Here is a 23758-nt window from a genome sequence, read left to right on the forward strand (position 1 = left end):
GTGGCCGCTCACCTAAGCGAGCGCTCCCAGATTCCGACCGCTTGCCCCGCCCCCGTCCGCGCGGTCCCCGCGAAAGACTTGGGGCGCAGGCGCAGGCGCATTCGCCGCCGCGGCTGGGACGGCCGCCGCTGACGTCAGGACGCCTCGCGGGTTCTAGGCCCCCGCCCGGGCTCCCGCGTTCCGCGCGGGCTGTGCGGAGGCGGGGCGTTGGGCCAGCGGAGCTATCCCGTCAGACCGCGCCAGTTTGAATGAAAGCTCCTCAAGATGGCGGCGGCCGGGGCCGAGGCGCCAGGAGGTGAGGGCTGGAGAGCGGCGCCCCGCACTGTCCCCTGTCCGCCGGGCAAACTCCCGAAGCCCGGGAAGCCGGGCCGGAACGCGCGGGCCGGCCGCAGAGCGACGCGGCGAGACATCGCCTTCCGCGCGACTGACACTGCGGCCCCCAGACGCGCGCCGCGGGCTCCTCCCTGCCCCCGGCCCCTGACCCTCCTCGCGGCTCGGCCCGCCCGCTGCCCGCAGTCGCTTCCCGCGCCCGGCCCTTGCGAGGCTCGGCCCGCGCCCTCCGCTGCCGTCCCACGGACCCGGCGGCCCAGCCCCCGCCGCCGGCCGGCCCAGAAACCCCACCCCTCCCGACCGCTGTTTGGGGGCACCCGGGTGGCGACGGCGGATCCTTGCGCGCCTCGAGGTCCGTGGACACGAGGGGGGCGCGACTCCTTTGTGATGGTTTGAGCGGGACGTTTGCAGTCGGGCTAGCTTTGGAACTGGGAGCGGGAGGATCCCGGTGGTGTGGGTGTGACCTCAGTGTCGGAGGAGCAGAGAGAGGTCGGGGCTAAGAGAGAGGTGTGAAGGCTAAGAAAATAGATGAGTGAGGATGTACCCCGATTGGGACGCACGGGGAGGACCGGTTCGCCTTTGGAGGAAGTCCCACTAAGTGGGTACTGGAGGCGTTAGCCCCTGGCTCACGGGAATCGTCATCCCCGCCGGGAGGGAACTTGCGTGCTGTTTCTGTGGTCGCCAAAGAATTCGGTGCTGAACGTGTGTTTGTGCGTGCGCTCCAAGACTGGAACTTTCAATGCCTTCTGAAACGGAAAGGTGTTTTCCAGCACTGCGCCTCTCCGCATGGATTATGGACTCATTATCGCCCAACTTTTCCTCCGCTAGGGGTTAGTGTGAACTAGTGTCAAGTTTTTGTGGTGGTCATGAAATGTTTATTCTTACCAATGAATTCTCTTTCTACTTTATTAGAGATAGTCAGATTGGTTACCAGGGGGGTTGCGGTGTCGTGTGTTCCAAGTTTTACTCTCAAAACTAGCATTTCCGTGGAGGGTTGCGTCTTGAATTCTTCTGTTACTTGCACTAAGTGAAATTAGTAGGAACAGCAGACAGATACACCTTCGGTAGAAAGTCCAGGTGATGAGCATAACGAGGTTAACTCTACACAAAACATCCTGAGGCTTTTTAAATGGAAGGGATGGATATAAGGGGTGGTTTGTATTTCCACTACTCCCCTACCCCCAAAACACCCCTCAAATTTTTTAGGGGAAAATACATTTCACTTTCTTGATCTAGAACTGAGTTCTTTTTTTGGGGGTGGAGCGGCTGGAAATCATATTTCAGGTTTTCTGACCATGAGACCCCTGGGTGAGTTTGGGAGGGCGAGGAACGAGTATACTAGGAACAGCTCTTCTCTCTTTCTGGAAAACTACCTCCAAACCCAAAAGGTTATCACAACTACCTTGGAGAGCTGCCAAGTAAAGCGTGCGTTTACTGACGGGTTTTGTTTGGTTTACTCCCAGTTTACTCCAGCCCTCACATTTTTTTCAGTGAAGCTGAAACCCAGAAAGATGGAAACCTCCCTACAGTCATGTAGCTAGGGGGCCTCGCGGGGCCTGGAACAGAGGACCCTTGATCCTCTCTGGTGCTTCTCGTGGCACTAGCCGGAAAGCCAAGTTTATTCTATGTTTCTAAATGTCAGTTTGTGTTAACCTATTTTAAAAAAATATTTATTTACTTAATTTGGCTGTGCCAGGTCTTAGTTGGAGGTACACCATATCTTTTATCTTAGATGCTGCATATGGGATCTAGTTCCCTGACCAGGATTGAATCTGAGCCCCTGTATTGGGAGCTTGGTGTCTTAGCTGCTGTTATCACCACCCTGTGTTAACCTATTTTTAATGCAGTGTGGTGGCATACTCTTAACAGGAATTTGAGGGTAGACTCTTCCACAGCACTGTTACTGGCTTCTAGAAGGTTGATGATGAGTGTATCTGATTTTCTTCAGGCTTGGTGTAAATTGAATACTCTGTATTGTCATCCTTGGCTTTGAAAACAATACAGGAAGTGAGTATTACAAAACTCAGTATACTCTTCATTATTTTATTGTAGCTCTTGGGTTAATTTACCTTGCTAAACTACATTGCTGCATGGGCAGAATTGAAGTTAAAATTTCATACAACCTTCCCAAATAGGAAAAGTGGATCATATGATGTCACCAATATATAACTATAGAATTAGATTACAGTTCTTATTGCTGGACAAAAAGAAAGGGAAAATTACTTTTTAACAATGTAAGATTATTTTTAAATATATTTAAGATGTATCTTTAATAATTTTGTGCTTGATGTCTACATTTGACTAAAACAGCAATTCTATATAGAATACAATGAAAAAGTTAAAAATACTATCTCAGCCTATCTGTGTGTAATCTTATGAAAGCTTATAGACATGAAACATTTTGTTCAGGTGGCCTAGTGGAAATTGATATAGTAGGGCAGAGACGCGTGAGAAAATCCAGGAAGAAATATTTACCAAAATAGTTCTTCAGTGGTTAAATTTTCTTAGACATGTAAATGGTTTCTTGAATTTTTAGTCTTATAAAAAATTGCCAGTTGAAGGGTGGGGATATAGAAGTCAAGATTTTTTGTTTTATTTTATTTTAATGGAGTAGCTATTTCATTAGTAAAGAATTCTATTTTCTTATTGTAGCTTGGTGTGTGCCTTGCCTAGTTTCACTTGATACTCTTCAGGAATTATGTAGAAAAGAAAAGCTCACATGTAAATCGATTGGAATCACCAAAAGGAATCTAAACAATTATGAGGTGGAATACTTGTGTGACTACAAGGTAGTAAAGGTAAGGCAAATACCTAGACCCTTAAAAAAGACCTAATCAGACCTCCCTTTAGTATTTCATATTTCTGTAACATAAAAATAACCCTAAAAGTAAGCAAAGCTCTTCTTAATGGTTACAATTCTTAGCCATGATAAATTTATATGTCCTGTCATCTGTTTGCCAACTAACATTGAAAGGATTTTGAAGCATAAAATGTTCTTACATTCAAATATTTCAAGGTGCCTATGTCATTCTACATCCAACTCTTGATTATCTCCATGTGGATTACCAGAGCAAATGTTTTAGCTCAGATTGGCTTCTCCTGTCATTCGTTTTGTTCCTGAATCATATTTCCCCACTATCAGTCACCTGAGATGAACCTAGAAATTCAAGCCAATTTTAATGTTACCAAATCTCAAGAAGCATCACCATTTGTATTTCCTGCCATCCTGTCACTCCAGATAGCAATGAGGTTTTGTTGTGCAGTAGAACAGCCTGGAGTTCAGTCATTTCTAGCCTTTGTCTAGTACCTTGTGACTCCAGAAAAGTCATTTAACTTCCCTGGGCCTCCCTGTATTTCTGTTTCTCTTGAAAATGGCAGGGTTGTTCTTCAAGAAGCTCTTACAATCTAAACTTTACCAGATGCTTTTGAGTAATTAATCTCTCCATTGCCTACCTATTCTGTAAGAACTCTGGTTGTTCATCTGTCAGTTCTTCTGGGTGAATCAATCAGAAATCCTGTTTTCCTTGTTTTCCTTCTCTTTCATCTTCCACATGGATTCTGCCATTAAATCAGATTCTTCCTTTGAAACATCCATCTTCTTTTGGTCTCACTGGCTTCCTCACTCAGTGGAATGTTGTGATGAAACATTTACCTGCCTAGCAACTAAACAGCAGCAAAATTTCACCTACACTGTCAGCACTCTCTGTACTCAAGGTTGCAGTCTTCAGCCCCCAAAGAGCCCGGTCATCTGCCGTTTCAGTTTATGAACTCTTGCCTGGCTAGTATAGCGGCAGGGGTCATAGACTCACACTTCTTGGCTCCATTACATATTGTTTCTATTCTCACACTGCTCAGTTCCACAGGACAGGCTTTTTATCTTTTGCTTGCTTCTTCCATTCTTATCACCAGTTTTCCCAATTATAACTTTTCTGGATTTCTTACTCTGTCCCTCACCCTCTCATACTCAGCTGCAGACTTCTGCCTCTTTGGATTCTTCAAGTATGAACTCTCAACTTACTTCACACCAGTTATCTGTATCTTTGTTCAGAGGTTGCACCTATTTTTCTTTTTTTTCCCCTGCCCATCCCCTTTAGAACTTTGCTTAATCTTTGATGTCTTTTTTTTTTTAATCAAGTGCTATTTTTCCACTGGTTTATCTTAATTGGTAAATCAGATTTTCCCTAATCTTTCTTTGATCTTGCATCCCCACTCAAGCATTTCCTATCTTTTCCTTCTTCCTCATTTCCCATCAACTTTTAAATACAGCTTTATTGACACATGATTCACATGCCCTACAATTCACCAATTGAAGCTGTACAATTCAAAGCTTTTTGCACACTCACAGAATTATTCTAAAATTGGTTGTAGCAGTGGTTGCACATTTTCATTAACCTAAAAAGAAACCCCATACTGCTTAGCCATCACCCCCCAAACCTCTCCAGATCTTTTTCCCGTTAATCTTCAGCAACCACTAATCTACTTTCTGTCTCAATAGATGTCCCTATTTGGACATTTCATCTACATGGAATCATATAGTATGTATGTGGTCCTTTATGATTAGCTTCTTGCACTTAGCATAATATTTTCAAGGTTCATTCATACTGTAGCATATATCAGTACCTTTTTTATTGCCAAAAATGTCATCATATGGACATAGCACATTTGATTCATCTGTTCATTACTTGATGGACATTTGGGTTGTTTCTGTCTGGGGGCTGTTATAGATAATGTTATGAACATTCACATGCAAGTCTTGGTATGGACATGTTTTCATTTCTCTTGGATATATACCGAGGAGATGAGCTGTTGGGTCATGGTACCTCTGTGGTTTAACCATCTGAGGAACTGCCAAACTGCTTTCCAAAGTGACGTCACCATTTTACATTCCCACCACCAGTGTATGAAGGTTTTGATTTCTCCACATCTTCACCAATACTGTTATCTGACTTTTTGATTATAGCTGTCCTAGTGGGTGTGGAACATCTCATTCTTTTGATTTGCATTTCCCTGATGGCTAATGATGCTGAACATCTTCTCCAGTGCTTATAGCCATTTGTATATCTTCTTTAGAGAACTATCTATGCAGATCCTTTACCTATTTTTTAAAGTTTTTAAAGATTTATTATTTCTTTTTGGCTGCACTGAGTCTTCATTGCTATGTAGGCTTTCTCTAGTTGTGGCGCGCAGGCTTCTCACTGTGGTGGCTTCTCTTGTTGCGGAGCCAGGCTCTAGGGCACAGGTTCAGGGTTAACGGTGCACGGGCTTAGTTGCCCCGTGCATGTAGGGTCTTCTCGGACCAGGGATGGAGTCTGTGTTCCCTCCATTGGCAGGCTGATTCTTAACCACCGTACCACCAGGGAAGTCCCTACCTATTTTTTTGAATTGGGTTGTCTTTTTCTTACTGAGTTGTACTAGTTCTTTGTATATTCTAGATAGTCCCTTATCAGATACACAGATTGCAGAAAAGTTTGTGCTGTAGCTTGCTTGTAGTTTCCCGTCTTACTTTTTAACCCACTCCATTTTGATTTATGCCCTTATAAGTGACTTCCTAAATTGCCACATTTGAGGACCTCAGATCTGTTCTCCTTCTCTGCAACATCCTACCCTGTTGGCTACTCTTTCTTCCTTGAACCTTTTGTCCTGGAGAGACTGCCTGGGTTCAGATTCTGGCTCTACTGTGTACTAGTTGCAAGACCTTCAATACATTACCTGGTTCTCTTTCCTTCAGTTTCTTCCCTGAGATGAGTGGACAGTACCACCTCATGGGGTTTCTGTTAGCAGACTGGCCTGTGGTGGTCATGTGGTAGCAGCATGTGCTGTCATTGTTTCTCACCTCAGTCTCCACTCTTTCCACCACCAGTTTCTCTTAATGCTCTTTCGGAAGCTCCTTTGCTGTCTCTTGCCTGTCCTTCCTCTGAAATGTCGATACGTACTCGCCAAGGCGCTCTCGGCCCTCTTCTCACCTGGAAGCTGCTCTGTGGATGGCCTCTTCTCCGTGGTCTCTACTTGCGTTGATTTGGCTGCTGCTGCTAAGTCGCTTCAGTTGTGTCCGACTGTGCAACCCCATGGACTGCAGCCCACCAGACTCCTCCGTCCATGGGATTCTCCAGGCAAGAGTACTGGAGTGGGGTGCCATTGCCTTCTCTGTTGATTTGGCTAGTGACCCTCAGATCTCTGTGAGGCATTGTTTTCTTTCTGAGCTTCATTTCAAACTGGGCACCCTGTGGGTAACCACATTGAACATGTTAAAAACTGTACCCATTTTCCCCATCAAACCTGCATCCTGATTGAGTGTCCCCTATCTAGCTTCATCAAATTATAATCTTCACAGTGACCTATCCTTATAAATTCTTCTTTCCTCCCTACCGTCTAAAGCTAACAGGTCATCTCATTATATGGTCTTACCTCTTGGAGACCATATGCCTCTGTCTTTTGCTGTTAATTCCTGTTCCACTTTGATAGAGAGTTAATTACCAAGGAATCTGCTTACATTGAAGGAGCTGCCAATCTTTTTTCTTATTCAGAATTCTTAGTCTTACAGTTCAGTTTGGGTAACTTTTGCTGTCCTTCAGCCTTCTACTTTTGGTTTCTTACTTTGGAATAAACACGCTTCCCGCACGTATGTCCTTGACAACCCACTTATATCCCTCACTTCTCCTGTCTAACACAGATTATTGAATCTGTAAGCCAGTATTACTTCAGTGTATGTCTACCGTTTCTGTCTGTCTCTCTCTGTCTTACAGTCAGGGCAGGTGAGAGATCTTATGACCCTGTCCTTTTCTTACATATTCCCCTCCATTTAGCTCATAAAAGAGATTGTCTCAGCACCATCTTCTTCAGAGTCATTACAGTTCCTGAAACACAGCTCTGATTGCACTAGGACCTTCCTTTAGCCCTTTCAGTGGCTCCCTGGTGTCTGCCAATCTAAACTGAGTCCCTTTGGACTGATGCTCTCTATCATTGGGCCTCAAAACCCCTTCCCAGCTTCATCTCCTATAACATATCCTACTTCCCAACCACACTGATATGCTAGAAAGTTCTTCCATGTAGCTAAGGCTTACTGAATGTGTAGTATGAGCTGAGCACTCTTCTGAGCATTGAGAATTTAGCTTAACAACAGACAGAGCTTATATTCTAATTCCTGAATACATCATGCACCTTCGTGCCTTTTGACTTTTCTCATCCATTTCTCTCTCTGAAACATTGTTTTTCTTCTCTCCTTTGCAAAATCCTGCATGCCTGCAAAGTTCAGCTGAAAGGTTACACCAACCACAGAGGCGCCTTCCTTGCTCACCTCAGCAAAATTACTTTCTTTATATTCAGGATAAGCACTGTTCTTGTCATTATTCTAAAACTTGTCACATTTTGTGGCTTTGTTTGATACCTTCCCTGCTTAACTATCCACCATTTGAGGGCCAAGACTATGTCTTACTATAAACTGAAGTGTACAGTGGGTATTTAGTTCATGGTTGATGAATTGGTTTTTTATGTCAATGGTTTCTCCAGTCCTCACAATGACCGTTGGACCAGGTCGTCATAGCATCATGCTTAAATGACAGCACCAATTTACTGACTGATGTCTGCTGATTCATCTTTCTGTAGTCTCAGTAAACACCTGAGATTCTTCTTTGTATCAAGTGCTACATTAGGCAACGGGAACATAAAGATTAATGAGAAATGGTCCCTAACCTTAAGGAGCTCACAGCCCAGTGAACAAGATTGATAAGTAAACCATCCAATGCGGTATTGACTAGTAAGCGCTAGGACAGACATCTGACATGATTGGTGGGAGGAAGGCCTAGGCTGACTCTGAGAAGGCTTCCTGGAAAAGATAATATCCAGCTGGGACCTCATAAGACGAATGGAGTCTCACCTTAAGGCTTTAGCACAGAGAATGGAGGGGAAGGATCTGGGATTTGGAGATGGTGAGAGACAAGTGAAGGAACTCCAGCCGTCCTACTGCAGAGAGCATCATCTGGTTCTACAAAGTGTGACACTATATCCCGAGGGTTTTCTCTTCTCAGTGAGGGAGAGAGCGGATTAGCAGGAAGGAAAATGACGCATGTACAGCCTACATGTTCTGAAAGGCTGTTGTAATGTAGGCGAGAAGTGATTGTGTCTGAACTAAAGTAGTGACAGTCAAGATGAAAAGAAGTAGATGATTTGCTTAATTATCAAGGATGTAAAATTTCAGTCTGTAGTTTAGCAGTCAGGGAGTTGGTTGGGGATCCAGCACTGGAAAGCTTGCAGTGGTGTTGGTGGTAGTCCTATTCACCAAGACCCAGACAGGAAGATGAGGCTTAATATAAGGAGGAGTAGGATAGGGGGCCAGATTGAGGTTGGAGAAGAAGGTTGAGAACATTTAAAAGTGAGCTGAACCAGTAGGTGGTTGGAAGTGAAGTGAAGTGAAGTCTCTCAGTCGTGTCCAACTCTGCGACCCCATGGACTGTAGCCTACCAGGCTCCTCCGACCACAGGATTTTCCAGGCAAGAGTACTGGAGTGGGTTGCCATTTCCTTCTCCAGGGGATCTTCCCAGCCCAGGGATCGAACCCAGGTATCCCACATTGCAGGCAGACTCTTGACCCTCTAAGCCAACTTGAGGAAGACAGGTGGTTGGAAATGTGGCTTTAAATCAAGAGTGAGAACTGACTGGTGACATTGCCCTTGAAGTGATTGGTGGAAGAATGGGGACTGAAGCGCCGGGACTGGGTACACTTACCCCTTCATTAACCCACAGATATTTCTCCAGTCTTCTACTGCCTATCATGTCACACCCTGGGCACTAGCGATCTCAGCGGTGAATGACACAGAAGTATGGTCCCTGCTGTCATGGAATTTGCCTTTTGGTGAGTGTAGAAAAACCTTAATTATCACTGTACCAAGAATTTAATAATAGTTGAGATGAGGCTAGTGTAACAGAAGGCTGTAGCTATCCTGGAGAGAGAGGCAGTTGTCCATGAGGAACTGATTTCAGACTTAGTACTAAAGGGTGTAGAGATAATGGGGAAAGGTCCTGAGTCGGAAGAGAGCCTGACTTCTGCAAAGACTTCGAACATAATATTATTATGTTGGATGGAACATAATAAGCCAGAAGAATTGGAATGAGGCTGGAAGGATGGGGCGGGGCCCAGAAAGTGCCACTTCTGGTAGGCAGAGAGAGGAGCTCTTGACTTTCAAGTTCTGATCAGGGGAGTGACATGGGGGAGAGGGGTCAGGAAGGGGGCTCTTGCACCATGAGTGGGTTGGAAGGATAAGAGGCCACTGCAATAATCCACACAAAAAAAGGGGAGACGAGCCAAGATCAAGGAGCAGGAAGGGGTGCTCACAGGGAAGAGCTGTCCAAGGACAGACACAAACTGGCAAGAAAGGTAGGAGAATCAGAAGAGTAAACCATGGAAGCCCAAGGAGCGGTTCTCGTCAGTAAGACAGAGTCATGACGAGCGGGGTCAAAGCAGAAGTGGAGTGCTCCCCTCTGGACTGAGGAGGGGACAGGTCACTGATGCCCTTAGAGCAGTTCTGTGGCTTGGATAGAAGAAGCCAAAATAGAATGAATTAAAGAGTAAGTTGGAAATGAGAAAGTAAAGTAGCGTGGGCAACTCTTCAAGAACTCTTGCTTTCAAGAAGGGATGTGTAGGGTCTAAGAGTGTTGCTAATTTAATTTAAAAAAATATCTGACTAGATAATGTGATTTTTAAAATTGAATGTTATAAAGCATTTTATACTAAAAAAAAAAAAAAATCTTCCACCCCGTGACCTTAGTCTCTGATCTCTAAACTTTTAGTAATTTATCATATCTTTTAGAGATCCCTTCTTTATTCAAGCATTTATATCTCAAAGGAGGTTTAGTTTAATTTTGCTTTTAAAAAATTAAGGGAGAGTCAGATGCTAGTGAAAATCAGGAGAGAGCAAGAAACTGAAGAGACAGGAGAGGGAGGGAATTGGTGGAGGAAGGGCATCTCTCCTGCTGTATCCACAGTCCCCTTCATCTCTAGTTCCACGTCCATGGAAGGGTGGAAAGTCAAAAGTCAGGGCTATGTGTAGAGAAATAATAACCTCCCAAAAATAATAGGGGAGGTAGAGGATAGGGATCTGGAAGAAAATGGAGAAGGTCTGGAATAGCCAACTCAGGATGGGGAAGGAATACCAACTGGGGGAACAATGGGATGGTTACCATGATGGGCTTCTGTTGGGGTCCAGTGGAATTCAAAGGATGTGAATTGGAGTCTCGGTGCTGTGTGATTTTTTTTTTTCCTTAATGCCACATGTTTGGCATTGTTGCCCCTTCATGCAGAAAAGTTTGTGAAAAAACTGTGAGTGCTCTTTATTGACAAACTCAGCTCATCACTGAAGAAGTCCTTGGGAATCAAATATTAAATAAATATTACCTAAAGGTTTGACTTCTTAAAGTTTCCAGGTCATTCTCTGTCTCTAGGACTAGCACTAGACTGAATGACACATACTAACAAAATATCCACATTTCACCATAGTCATTCCTTAAAGACAGCTGCAGTTAGGGTGGTTTGTTAAGAAATGGAATAATAGAAATCATTAGACTAAAACCTAAATTTTAGAGGTCAGGAAAACAGAGCTCCATGACTTTTCCAGGATCATGTTGTTCATTTGTGTCAGTTTTGGGCCTCTAACCCAATCCTCACAATACGTACACTCTCTCAATCAGTGGTGTGAAAACCCAGTGACTTTCCATTGACCAGAATAATTCTCAAACTGTGTTCCCACGTAACAGTGTGATTTTCATATTCAGATTCATGCTCTTCTACCATTAATATGGAATATTATGATCTCAAAACTTGCAGGGGAAAATTAGCTAATGAGAGGTAGATTTTAATTGTTTTTCTTTTTTGTGCTCCCACATACATGCATTTTAAAGAGTTTGTGCTTGCTACCTCTTTAGTGGCTACAGGCAAGAGGTAACACATACTAACAGATATTTTAAAAAACCCATGAATTGTTATCTTCAGGTTAAGTTGAACAGCTTGTATTTCTTTTAAGGATTCATATGGTTACTATTGTGATTTTTTAATATTGCGTACATATTAGTAGTCACATTTTTTGTTACACATTCAGAAACGTTTAGTAAGTGCCTAGGATATAGTGGGGAATTGTGCTTGGTGCTAGGGCTACCAGGAATAAGATTGCTTCCCTCCTGCAAATGAGTTGGCCAAAATATTTGTTTGGGTTCTTCCATCAGATCATACAGAAAACCCAAACGAACTTTTTGGCTAACCCAATAGTTTCTATTAGAAATGGGAACACAAGTTGGCAATAATCAGTCCTCCTCTGTCAAGAGTGGCAAGGAAGACTCCACAGGAGAGATGACATTTGAGCTGAGTTTTAAAAATGGGTGTTTTTCTGCACAGAAAAGATGAGACTGAAATAGGTGTTCAGTAGACAAATGGAAGCAGACATTCTAACTAGAAATAACTGTGTGAGCAGAGCAACATAAAGGTAGGAAGACAGCAGTTCAGTGTGGCTGGAGGGTGGTGTGTGAATGGGGCCGTATTGGAACACTGAGTCAGAGACCGAATCAAGAATAATCTTTGTTATAATTGGAAGTTGGAGTTAATTCTTTAGGCAGTGGGGGAACCATTAAAATTTTTAAGCAAGAAAATAACAGAATGACTGGTAGTGTGCTGGGGGGGTTGCTTTTTGTTTTTATTAAAAATCTATACTTTAGTAGAGAAGGATAGATGGATTGTTGTTAGTCCAGAGGCAGGGAAACCAGTAGGAGATGAGTGCCATAATCTGGGCAAGACTGAAGGCTTCAAGTAAATAGCATTATGTTAATAGAGATGGATGAAAGGATCTAAGGAAGTTCGCTGATGGGGGATTGACCTCCTGATTTGCGGCTTGTGTGACCAGGCAGATGGGGGTAAGGCTGCTTTGATGAGAATACAGAGGAAAACTGCTTAGAACAGTGGTGAGTTCCCTGTGGGCAGATTAAGAACCTACTGGACATCCAGTAGGTCACTGACTCCATAGGGTTGCCGCTAAAATTCTGGGAGTGTCAGCGTACAGTTAAGACCATTGGAGTAATGAGGTTGCGCAGAGAGAACGTTTAGAGGAAGAATTCTTAGGCTAGAATCCAAATATCCTGAAAGTACCCATTGTATCATACATGTAACTTTTGATAGGGGAAAGTCTGTAGCTCTCTGGAGATTCTCAAAAGAGACAAACACTTGTTTAGTGTGAAAAGGGACCAAGGACAGAATCCTGAGTGACTACATTGTTTTAAGTGATGAGCAGAGATCTCAGCAAAGAAGGCAGAGAAGGAACAAAAATGGAGAGAAAACTATGATACCAGAGCCTAAGGAATGGCCAGATGAGGACTGAGTTGGCTTGGCAGTTGGAAGATTGGTAAAATGTTTTAATAGACAAGATAAAACTAAATGTATTTATTTTGAATGACACTTCCTACAGAAACACCATGGTTTCTAAGAGTTGTTAAAACCATTGGCCTACAACAAAGCTCAGATGCCGCAGTCAGGTTTCAAGGCTGTCCCAAATTTGCTCTTCTCTTGCTGTTGCAGTTTAATCTCTTGCTTCAGTGTTCTCAACCTCAAAGCTAGCTAAATCTGTTTCTTCACTGCTTTCTGGATACTTCATGCAAATCTTAGCTCCAAGCTTCGCTTGTGTTTCTCATCCTGCCTGCCCTGTGCCCTGCGCAACAAACGCTGTCAGTCTTTCACAGCGTAGTTTGTTCTGCTTCCTCTGTACCTTTTTCTCATTGACCTATATTGATTTCCTTATGTTTTAGTGGTATTTATTGTCTTCCTTTTTTTGGCCTTTAAAGTTGTACCACCTTGCATTGCTCTTTATTTTACATACTACTGCCTTCCTTTCCCAGTGAGATTTTACACTTAAAGGCTAATATTATCTTACATCTCATCCCGCCCCCTAGTGACTGAACTTCCATATGCTCATTATAGACACTAAAATATTTGAATGAATTTAACCTAAGCCAAACATAGTGGGGGAAAATGTCTTGAAGAAAAAATTTCATATGATGCATTCCAGATTATACAGGAGTGATTAATGGATCATTTTTATGACTCCACTCCATTTTTATAGGTAATCAAGAGTTGACTGCGTGTCTGAATAAGATATTGACATCCTGTGAGACTTAAGAAAGTTTTGTCTTTTATTTGAGAGTTTAGGGTATTGAAGTCATTGCATTTAAGTCAAACTGATTTCTGTATAAAATTATCTTATTTTTTAAAAAGGGAAATTTTTTATATAAAAAGTAAAATGAGGCATATATATGAAAAGTAAAATTTTCATTCTTATAAAATGGAAGAAATCTACAAAGTAGAAATAAAATGTTACTAATATTTACATTGCACTCATACTTTAGAAGCACCTTTACCATCCATAAGTTAAGTAGGTACAATGTAATTAACATACAAAATAATCACTAAAAATGCAAATGACTCATCATTGAACAATATATTATTTTGAAAGCTGACTTCAGTGGCTTAGTGTTTTTAGTGTTTCATTGTTTGCTGGCAACTTCTGGTGTATAACTCAGGGCTATGGTAGGAAAAATTGTAGCAGGAAAAAAAAAAGAGGACCAGGGTTGCACTGTTTTATTTTGGAATCAGAAAAATGTAACTTTTATTTATAATTAAGGGGAATAGGTAATGTTACACAATGCCAAACCATCCTCATTGTAATTGAGCGTTTATGTGCTAACAACAGTTGCAAATTGTAGTCACCTGACAGGAGGGAGAAACCCATGTTATGTTTTAGTGAGCCAGTTTGACTAACACTTCAATATATGTCTAGGCTTTTTCTTCCCTGGAATCATGGTATATATTTTCATAGAAGTACAGTTTTTGTGCACATGTTCATGCCATAATTTAATCACTTTTTTTTGACTAAACATTTTTACCAATTTCACAGAGAAGCAGAGCTCTTTTCATTAACAAGTATTATTGTGTATTGAGTAGAATATAATAAAACATGGAGATAAGCTCCTTGAGTAGCCAGGTTGCCTTAATGCTCCTTACCCCATTGTGCCTCAGTACATTTTCTGGACCTGCCAGGTCATAATAAACTAGAACTAGTATGACACCCTTATTTTATAATAAAACCTCTATTTAAAATTTCAGGGGAAATCAAATGTATCCCAGTTAATTTTTTATCAATATCTATGAATTAAAATGCTAACTAAAAACCATAGAATGCAGTTTAATTACTTTATATTTCAGAAGACATTTGACCCTGGCACTCATGGGTATATGTTTGCTATTCCAGAGAACAAAGAAAATTGAGACTTGAACAATTTATTACGTACAGTGTGTACACTAGACTTCTGCCTGCCAGTGCAGATGTAAGAGACCCAGGTTCGATCCCTGGGTTGGGAAGATCCCCTGGAGGAGGAAATGGCAACCGACTCCAGTATTCTTGCCTGGCGACTCCCATGGACAGAGGAGCCTGGCAGGGTGCAGCCCATGCGGTTGCAGAGTCGGACACAGTGGAAGCGACTTAGCACACATGCACGCGCGCTAGACTAGCTTTTTAAAGAGAAACTTAATACAGCACTGAGAGAAGACACAGCCTGACTCCTGGGGTGGGAGAGCAGGATTTTGGGTACCATGGTGACCAACAGCAGTCTGAAAGATAAATCAAAATATTTGATCTTTGGTGCTTTGAGGGCCTGTCACCTAATCCAGCCACAGGCAAGTGTCTCTGGAATTGTGCTGTTCAATAGAAATATGATACAAACTACAGGTGTATACAGTCGGCCCTCTGTATGCCCAGGTTCTGCACCATAGGATGCAACTAACCTCAGAGAGAGAAAATATCTGAAAAACAGAAAGTTGCAAAGCAAAACTTGAATTTGCCATGCGCTGACAACTGTTTATATAGCATTCACATTATATTAGATCTAGAGATGATTTAAAGTATACAAGTAGGTTGTATGCAAATACTGTGCCATTTTACATTTGGGACTTGAGCATAGTGGATTTTGGGGGTCCTGAAACCAATCCTCTGGTGAATACCAAAGGACAACTATAATCTTAAAAAAATTTTTCTCATAACTGTGTTAAACAAAATGGAAAGAACAAGGTGAAACTTCTTTTAATAACACGTTTAATTTAACCCCAAATATTATTTCCACATGTAATCAGTGCTTTTAAAGTAAACAGTATACATTATTTTTGTGCTGCGTCTTCGAAGGGCAGTGTGTGTTACACATAGAGCACATCTCAGTTTGGAACAGCCACATTCAGTAGCGACATGCAGCCAGGAATGACGGAGACAGTTCACTCTGGGAAATCTAGGGAGCTGTGTGTGTCCTGGACATTAATGAAAAGGAACTACCCTCATATCCAATGTAAAATATTAAATTATAGACCTTGTTCAGTCACCAAGTCGTGTCCAACTCTTTGTGATCCCATGGACTGCAGCACTGCAGGCCTCCCTGTCCCTCACTGTCTCCTGGAATTCGCCCAAGTTCATGTCCATTGAATTGGTTATTACAGACCTTAGAGGGTGGTGCCTCCGGCTGTGCTGGCCAAGCAAGCCACTGACCTATGTCATAAATTCGTTTTGGTACAACTTATTTCCATATAAAGATAAATACTGTTTTGTTTAACTTGATCACTGGTAACATATTCATGAATTTCATTACTTTTATCTTTCTCCAGGTGTGACTCTTGCCTGTGGTCAAACATTATGCTATATCTAAGTTTTCTGTACATATTTTATGTAATATAAAGAAAAACAGCTTTATTTTATGATTTGTATTTCATCTGCTAGTAACCTGTAACTATTATGAATTTTATTAAGAAAAATAATAATGAATACCCTTCAAGATATTAAATTATTTTTGGTAAATGGATATGTCATAATCTGATTTGCATTTTCTTTTATATTTTAAGGATATGGAATATTATCTTGTAAAATGGAAAGGATGGCCAGATTCTACAAATACTTGGGAACCTTTGCAAAATCTGAAGTGCCCATTACTACTTCAGCAGTTCTCTAATGACAAGCATAATTATTTATCTCAGGTAAAGAAAGGCAAAGCAATAACTCTAAAAGAAAATCACAGAGCCTTGAAACCTGCTGTTGCTGAATACATTGTGAAGAAGGCTAAACAAAGGATAGCCCTGCAGAGATGGCAGGATGAACTCAACAGAAGGAAGACTCACAAAGGAATGATTTTTGTTGAAAATACTGTGGACTTAGAGGGGCCACCTTCAGACTTCTACTACATTAATGAATACAAACCAGCTCCTGGAATCAGCTTAGTAAATGAAGCTACCTTTGGTTGTTCATGCACAGATTGCTTCTTTGAAAAATGTTGTCCTGCTGAAGCTGGAGTTCTTTTGGCTTATAATAAAAATCAACAAATTAAAATCCCACCTGGTACCCCCATTTACGAGTGCAACTCAAGGTGTCAATGTGGACCCGACTGTCCCAACAGGATCGTACAGAAAGGCACACAGTATTCACTGTGCATCTTTCGAACTAGCAATGGCTGTGGCTGGGGTGTAAAAACCCTTGTGAAGATTAAAAGAATGAGTTTTGTCATGGAATATGTTGGAGAGGTACGTTCACCTTCTCTCATAGCAGATAATGTACAAGGAAGGTTTATGCTTTTGAAAAGTTGCCTTTTTAACCTCCGTGACAAACATTTGGTATGTTTTGATAATTGTTGCAAATATGTACAAATTTCAGGTTTGAAAGAAGGGTTCACTGGTATCATTAAAAATATAAACTTGAATATGAATCAAAAAATTAATGACAAATGTAGTAGTCATCTTTCAACAAACACCCAGTCATAGTCACTGAAACTGGCATTTGTAAATTTGAAAATATGACAACTATTTTTACACAAGAGGCCTAAGACAATTTTGAAAATCAGATATAAATACATCCTGACTTGGAAACTTTGCGGGGGGGATGGTTACTTTTTAATTGGAGGAAAATTGCTTTACCATGTTGTGTTGGTTTCTGCTGTACAACAACGAAAATCAGTCATATATATATGTATCCCTACCCCCTCCCTCTTAGGGCTCCCTCCCCCCATCCCACCCCTCTCGGTCATCACAGAGTACCAGGCTGGGCTCCGGAAACTGTTAAATTGTAATTCACTTCCTCCATTTGACCAAATATGATTATGTGTAGTCGGCAAAACTCGGTTTTGTACCAGTAGGAAAGACTGTAGAGTAAATGGACGTTTTATGACCAAGTACTATAAAATACACATAAAAACAGGTATTGCATCCGCCAGCAAGGAATGTCCAAATCCTTTGTAACTCGGTTACAAAGACTGTTCTCTAAATTACCAAATACTAAGTAAATTGTCTTTATACATGCAGTGTAGATCTACAGAAGATAGTATTTACTGCATACTATTCTAAGCACCTTGTGTTTTAACTTATGAATTCTGTCAGCAACTCTATGACATGGTAGCATTCTCTCCGTTATTATACAGGAGGAAACTGAGGCACAGAGAAAAATAAAGCAACTCACCCAGGGACACTTAATAGTAACAAAGAACCAACATTCAAAACCAAGGCTCTAGAATCTTGACCCCTGCACCATTCTTCCCCAGACTGAATGGTGGGAGAGGCTGTGGCTAGAAAAATACAAGTGTGACTGCATATCTGGGGTTGTCAACTCAGATATTTTAGAAGTTGTTTGGAACTGGATCACCTTTAAGTATCTGCATTCACCCAGAATTCTCAGGTTAAATTGCATCCCTATTTTGATCCTTAAATTTTTAGACAATGGCAGATTATTATAAATCACTGTTCAGGAGACTGGATCTCATATAATCATTCTCTTTTTGAGTTTAATAAATGTCGCTGAATTTGGTTGCCACCATGAATCACTTGAGACATTTTTGGTTTCTTAATCTGAGCATGTGGTGAAGCTGTGTTCTTCAGAGCGGAGCTCTATAGATGATGGTCGTGAGTTGCAGAATTGCATGAAAACCACCTGTTCTACAAAACTAAACTTGCCATACAGTTAACTGTGGATTTAACATACGTTCTCTCCTGTATTTGCAACTTATTTCCATTTGTAACTACAGACAGATTAATTATAGGAAAATTAGCTATAGAGCACAGATACTTGTAAACTTAGTTCTTTACATTCTGGTGTGTTCTACAGAGAGCTATCGTTTAGCTCCTGTATTAATATATTGAACATATCAATAAATCAGAACCAAAGTAGTATACTATTTCAGCTTGATAATTGTTGGGTTATCCTAATTCTCATTTAAATAGTCATACTTAGCACCCTCATTTTCTCCTCTCGTTTCCCCACCTCTTTTCATCTAGTTTTTCTAGAATAGTTTATGTAAATGTTTATTTTGATGGCACTTTTATTTATTTTTATGCACTTGAAGGCCATTAATATATTAATAGATTTATGGATGAATGTTCCTTCAGCAACAGCCATATAATATAGTTTTTTCTTTTTAGGTAATCACCAGTGAGGAAGCCGAGAGACGTGGGCAGTTATATGACAACAAAGGAATCACGTATCTCTTTGATCTGGACTATGAATCTGACGAATTCACAGTGGATGCAGCTCGATATGGAAATGTGTCTCATTTTGTGAATCACAGTGTAAGAGATACTTATTATAGACAGGACTAGGGCCACTTACGATAGACAGGACTAATTAGTACTGTTTTAAAGGATTTTCTGTACTTGAGGGATAATTATATACTTTTTCATTATTTCCAAAGTATTTTAATACAAGGGCCTTTTCTGTTAATTCCTGGTATTACTGTTCTTTTAGGAAAATTCATCAAGGTGTCTACCAAATACTATCCATTTTAAGAATCTTCACATGTATTACTTCATTTAAACTTTCCAACAACTTTATAAGATAGGTATTATCCTCATATAGAGAAGGAAATTAATCACCAGAGGAGTTAAGAGGTAAAATGTTGAAAAATTAACACAGCTATATGGGTTACAGAAGTTAACACAGCTAAATTTAGGATGTATGACTAAAGAAAGATTGCTGTGTTCTCTAAAATGTTAGGATTTCTAGAGTACTGAAGTATTTAGGGCTACTTTTCCAAATTATGAATTAGTATTCTTAATTCCTATTTGAAACAAATTTAGAACAGTTTAAATTTAGAACAAATTTAATACAGTTAGAACCTTAACTCCAGAAACTTACACTCTAAAATGCTACACTCTATAAAAACTATAAGGGAGGTTAGGAGTTACTAGACACCTATTTAGTGCTCAATGGATAACAAAGTTTTAGGCTTGTGAGATTGACATTGTCTCCATTTTATAGATATAAGGAAAATGTATCTCACAGAGTAAGTCTTATAGTTGGCCACAGAAGGAAGGTAGCCCCATGATAATCTTTTGATGGGTTTTATACCAAGAAACTAGTTTATGATGAGTAATGAAATATCAGAGACCTTCTGACATCTTAGTTTACTGGTTTACTTAAACATTTAATTTTTCCTTAATGATAAAATCAAAATGCTTTCAAAATAGATAACTCTATTCAAGGACAATTTAACAGTCATTTTTATTTCTTAGTATGATTGACTGGATCTTCCTTGCATATTCTAGAATTTAGTGTAGAGTTCTCAAAATGATGAATAATTCCAATCAAAAGTTTTAAGAAATGAAACTTCATGCAATATGAAATTGCATGATATGATTTTTTAAGAACAGTTACTGCAGTTCTTTAAGCCTTACTAGACCATCTTTTACTTTTAATAATCTATTTCTATTTCTGGATGTTCTGCGTGGGCCTTTTTTGACTGTTTCTAGGCTTTTCAATAAACTTTTGATGCAGTAGTCCCTGCTTATCTGCAGTTTCACTTCCCATGATTTTAGTTACTGCTGTCAAACATTCTCCAAAAATATTAAATTAAAAATTTTAGAAACAAGCAGAAAATATATATATGCCTTACTAAAATATTTACAGGTGAAATGATATTATCTAACACTTGTATTAAAATTCTCCAGAAACAATTAAGAAGTTGGGGTTAGATGAAACAAGAATGACAGAAATGTTAATCATCCTTGAAGCTGCATAGTGGATGTATGTGAACTTACTTTCTCTAGGTTTATGTCTGAAATTTTCTGTACGGGAACACTTTTTCAGTGTGCATGCCTCAAAACCCTCTAAACAGTAAGCCACTTAATTTCTCATAGAATTTAACACTAATACTCTGGGAAATTAATGATTTTACATAGCATATAGAAGAGCTTATTCATGTCATTTTTACTTAAGTGAGATCTCATGTTCCTTTTTAGTGTGACCCAAACCTTCAGGTGTTCAATGTTTTCATTGATAACCTCGATACCCGTCTTCCCCGAATAGCATTATTTTCCACGAGAACTATCAATGCTGGAGAAGAGCTCACTTTTGATTATCAAATGAAAGGTATGATTTTCAAATAGTTTCTTTGATGGAACTTCAGTGTGAAAAATCTAATTAGAATAGAAGACCTTAGAACATCTGAACCAAACTAAATACTAACTAAATAGAAAGGGGCAAAAAAGGCTATAAGAGTTTGTCTTTTCAATCAAGGGCACAAAGCTAATCTGATAGAGCTAGTGCTAGAATTCAGGTCTGCCTGACCTTGGGGGCTGAGTAATGCTGTTTCTTTACATCACGTTGCTGCCTGCTTTTTTCAGAACTTCCACATAGAAGCTTATTTATTATAAGATCTTTTTGCAGTATTACTTGTATTTAAAAAATTTTAGCGTTACATTTCTGAATGTTTACTAAGATGTATATTCAAAAGATTGAAAATATGATGTAAATCATATATGAGCTTATTCCATTCCTACTTGAATCTGGCTTTTAAAAAGAACATTGAATTCTCTTTGCTTTACTGTGAACACTTAATTTTATGTGCTTTACTATATTTTCTCTGCTTAGGAAAGAAAACACATACTGTTTTTCTAAGTATGATGCCCTTTACATATTGTGACTATTTGACCTTGCTTTATGGCTCTTAAGAAATTTATGAAATGAATGCTTGTATATTGAATTTTACTAGTAAGTTTCATCATTTCACAAATCCATCCTCGTAAATATCGGGTAATAACAAACACTTTACCTCTGACTAGCCTATACCATCCTTTCATGACATTTCATATTAATTTGTCTCTGAATATTCACACTTATACTTGTAACTGATACAAAATTTGAAACTCATTATGAATTCTTAAGTCTTTCTCTTGTATTTCTTTTTCTATGTATCCAGGTTCTGGAGATGTATCTTCAGATTCTATTGACCACAGCCCAGCCAAAAAGAGGGCCAGAACTGTGTGCAAATGTGGAGCTGTGACTTGCAGAGGTTACCTCAACTGAATTTTCAGGAAATAGAACTTATGACGATTATAGTGTTTTTTCTAATGTTAACATTTTAAAAGTATTTTGGACTCTTCATATTATCAAGATTATACACTACGATGATTTACAATTCACCTTTCAGCCTATTGACCAAATGCATTACTGATACTTTTGAAGAGAGGAACATAGGGTCACATAGACTAATTCTAAATATACATATTTAGTGGTTAGATACCAAACATGAAAGGAAAACTATTTGTAAATCAACAGCTATATACTTAAGAGGAAGTCTATGTGAATATAGAGAAACGCCTCCTTCAGTGTTTAAGTGTTAAACTGATGATGTAACAGTTGCTAAGATTGAACATTCAATTTGCCATACACCTTGAATTTAGAGAAATAGAGTTAGTTCATATTGGACAAATACACAAGTTCTATTTTTGTTACTGTCATTCCTGTTTACCTACTTACAATTCTTTGTATTTGTATTTGAGACAAATAGGTGATACTGAATTATACTCTATTTTCTACTTTCATTAAAACATTGGTATCTTAATGATATAGAAATTTAAGGTCTAAAATTAAATGTAAAAAAATTTAATTACAGCTTGATTTAATATTTTGAAGCAGTCTAGACCAGTAGGAGGAGTGGATATCTGAACCAGTAAAAGATTTTTTAATCTTATAGAAGAAAGGTATCTGAAGTTTCCCTAAAATTCTAGAATGGCTGGCTGATGCACTTCTTAGAAAGGACGGGGCATGGGGCCATGAGGGTCTTTTGGAGTGCCAAGCAGGGGAGATGGAGCACTTTATGGGACCCTCTTGATAATATGAATCAGGCGATCTCTGCTGAATACCTCTGGTCTCCACAGTAAAAAGATTATCCTTTTAGAACAGCTGTATGTAATGATAGTGTTCCACACAATAATTAACATTGCATCTTCTGAATTTCAAGTAGTTTTAACATTTCCTTGCCACTAAATTTAATTATTTTTATAATTAATAAAGGGCCTGCATGCCTTTCTTAAGAAGTGATCTATATTTTGAACAGATACTTATTTTATACGTGAATTTTTTTAATGTGATAAAGCTAAAATTGGCTTGGCCAAAGTATGTGTCTGAATTATGAGACCATTTATTACTTGAACTCTGAAGACTGAAGTGACTATATTGTTTGGGGCAAGAGGGTTGTTTTGTTTTTTTCCTACATAGTGAAACCTAAGTTGGGGAAAAAACTATTTTCATCTCCTTCAGATCCCGGGACGTGGTGTCCAACAGGACAGTGGCAGCAGCAGCTAAGTCTGGCTTTTGCTATTCCTGACCCACAGAACCCTTGGGTAAAACTGAACTGACTTCAGGAATGCAGCATTTCACATCTTAATCCTTAACCTCTCTTCTTGGGAGAAGCTGCACTTTGTTAATATTGCTGTCACAGGACTTTGCTTTTTCATAGTACAGGGTGAATTGTTTACATGTTTGGAGCCTCAGAGTAGGTCTGCTTACCAAAATTTGGAGGCGCCAAAGAAAAAAAATATTTTTTTAGTGCCATTTCTTGTTCTTGATTAAAAAAAAAAAAGTCACAAGGTGTCAGTGATTTTTTTTTTTTTTTTAAGTCACAAATTTACAGCTGCTCCCAGGGGCCAGACTTACTTTGAATTATAATTCTCACAGGTTCAAGATGTAACATGGTCAGTGTTTTACTGTCTAGTTATTTGATCTTGTCTACTCTGTGTTAAAGAAATGTAAAGCTGGAGAACAAAGGGAAAAATAACTATTTTCGGTAAACTCGCACTTGGTCCTTATTATAATAGAAATGTAATGAGCTTCTGACATTTTAAATACCCGCACTAACCGTGAGTCGTTAAAAAAGCTGAACTTAAGCAGTAAAATAATGGAAACTAAATGAAGCTGTTGGGAGCTTTAACTATTTTAAGTCAACATCTAGCTTCTTGTTTCCTAAGTTGTCAGAATTTGTTCTCTCAATATCAAGCAAATATGCAAGGGAAATATTTAGATCAAGTTTACAATATTTAGATCAAGTTAAAGCTGTAAATTAATCCACTGTTCAAGTTGTATTGATAGCAAGCACTGTTTTCCGTATCT

The 23758-nt window shown here is 39.7% G+C and overlaps 1 protein-coding gene across 4 annotated transcripts; it reads left to right on the forward strand.

The window, feature by feature from the left end:
• Positions 1–97: 97 nt before the first annotated feature.
• Positions 98–23235, forward strand: SUV39H2 (SUV39H2 histone lysine methyltransferase). 4 transcript variants are annotated; one of them, XM_069547552.1, is made up of 6 exons: positions 128–295; positions 2983–3128; positions 16237–16908; positions 18793–18939; positions 20608–20737; positions 21567–23235. In XM_069547552.1, the coding sequence occupies exons 1-6, from the start codon at positions 265–267 to the stop codon at positions 21671–21673; spliced, it is 1233 nt and encodes a 410-aa protein (XP_069403653.1). In that variant the 5' UTR covers positions 128–264; the 3' UTR covers positions 21674–23235. The 4 variants fall into 4 exon arrangements, with proteins under 4 accessions (XP_069403654.1, XP_069403653.1, XP_069403652.1 ...); XM_069547551.1 differs by having other exon boundaries at positions 179–682; XM_069547553.1 differs by lacking the exon at positions 2983–3128 and having other exon boundaries at positions 98–295.
• The last annotated feature ends 523 nt before the right edge of the window (positions 23236–23758 follow it).

The sequence above is a fragment of the Ovis canadensis genome, chromosome 13 (assembly GCF_042477335.2).
Source record: "Ovis canadensis isolate MfBH-ARS-UI-01 breed Bighorn chromosome 13, ARS-UI_OviCan_v2, whole genome shotgun sequence".
Classification (NCBI taxonomy): domain Eukaryota; kingdom Metazoa; phylum Chordata; class Mammalia; order Artiodactyla; family Bovidae; genus Ovis; species Ovis canadensis.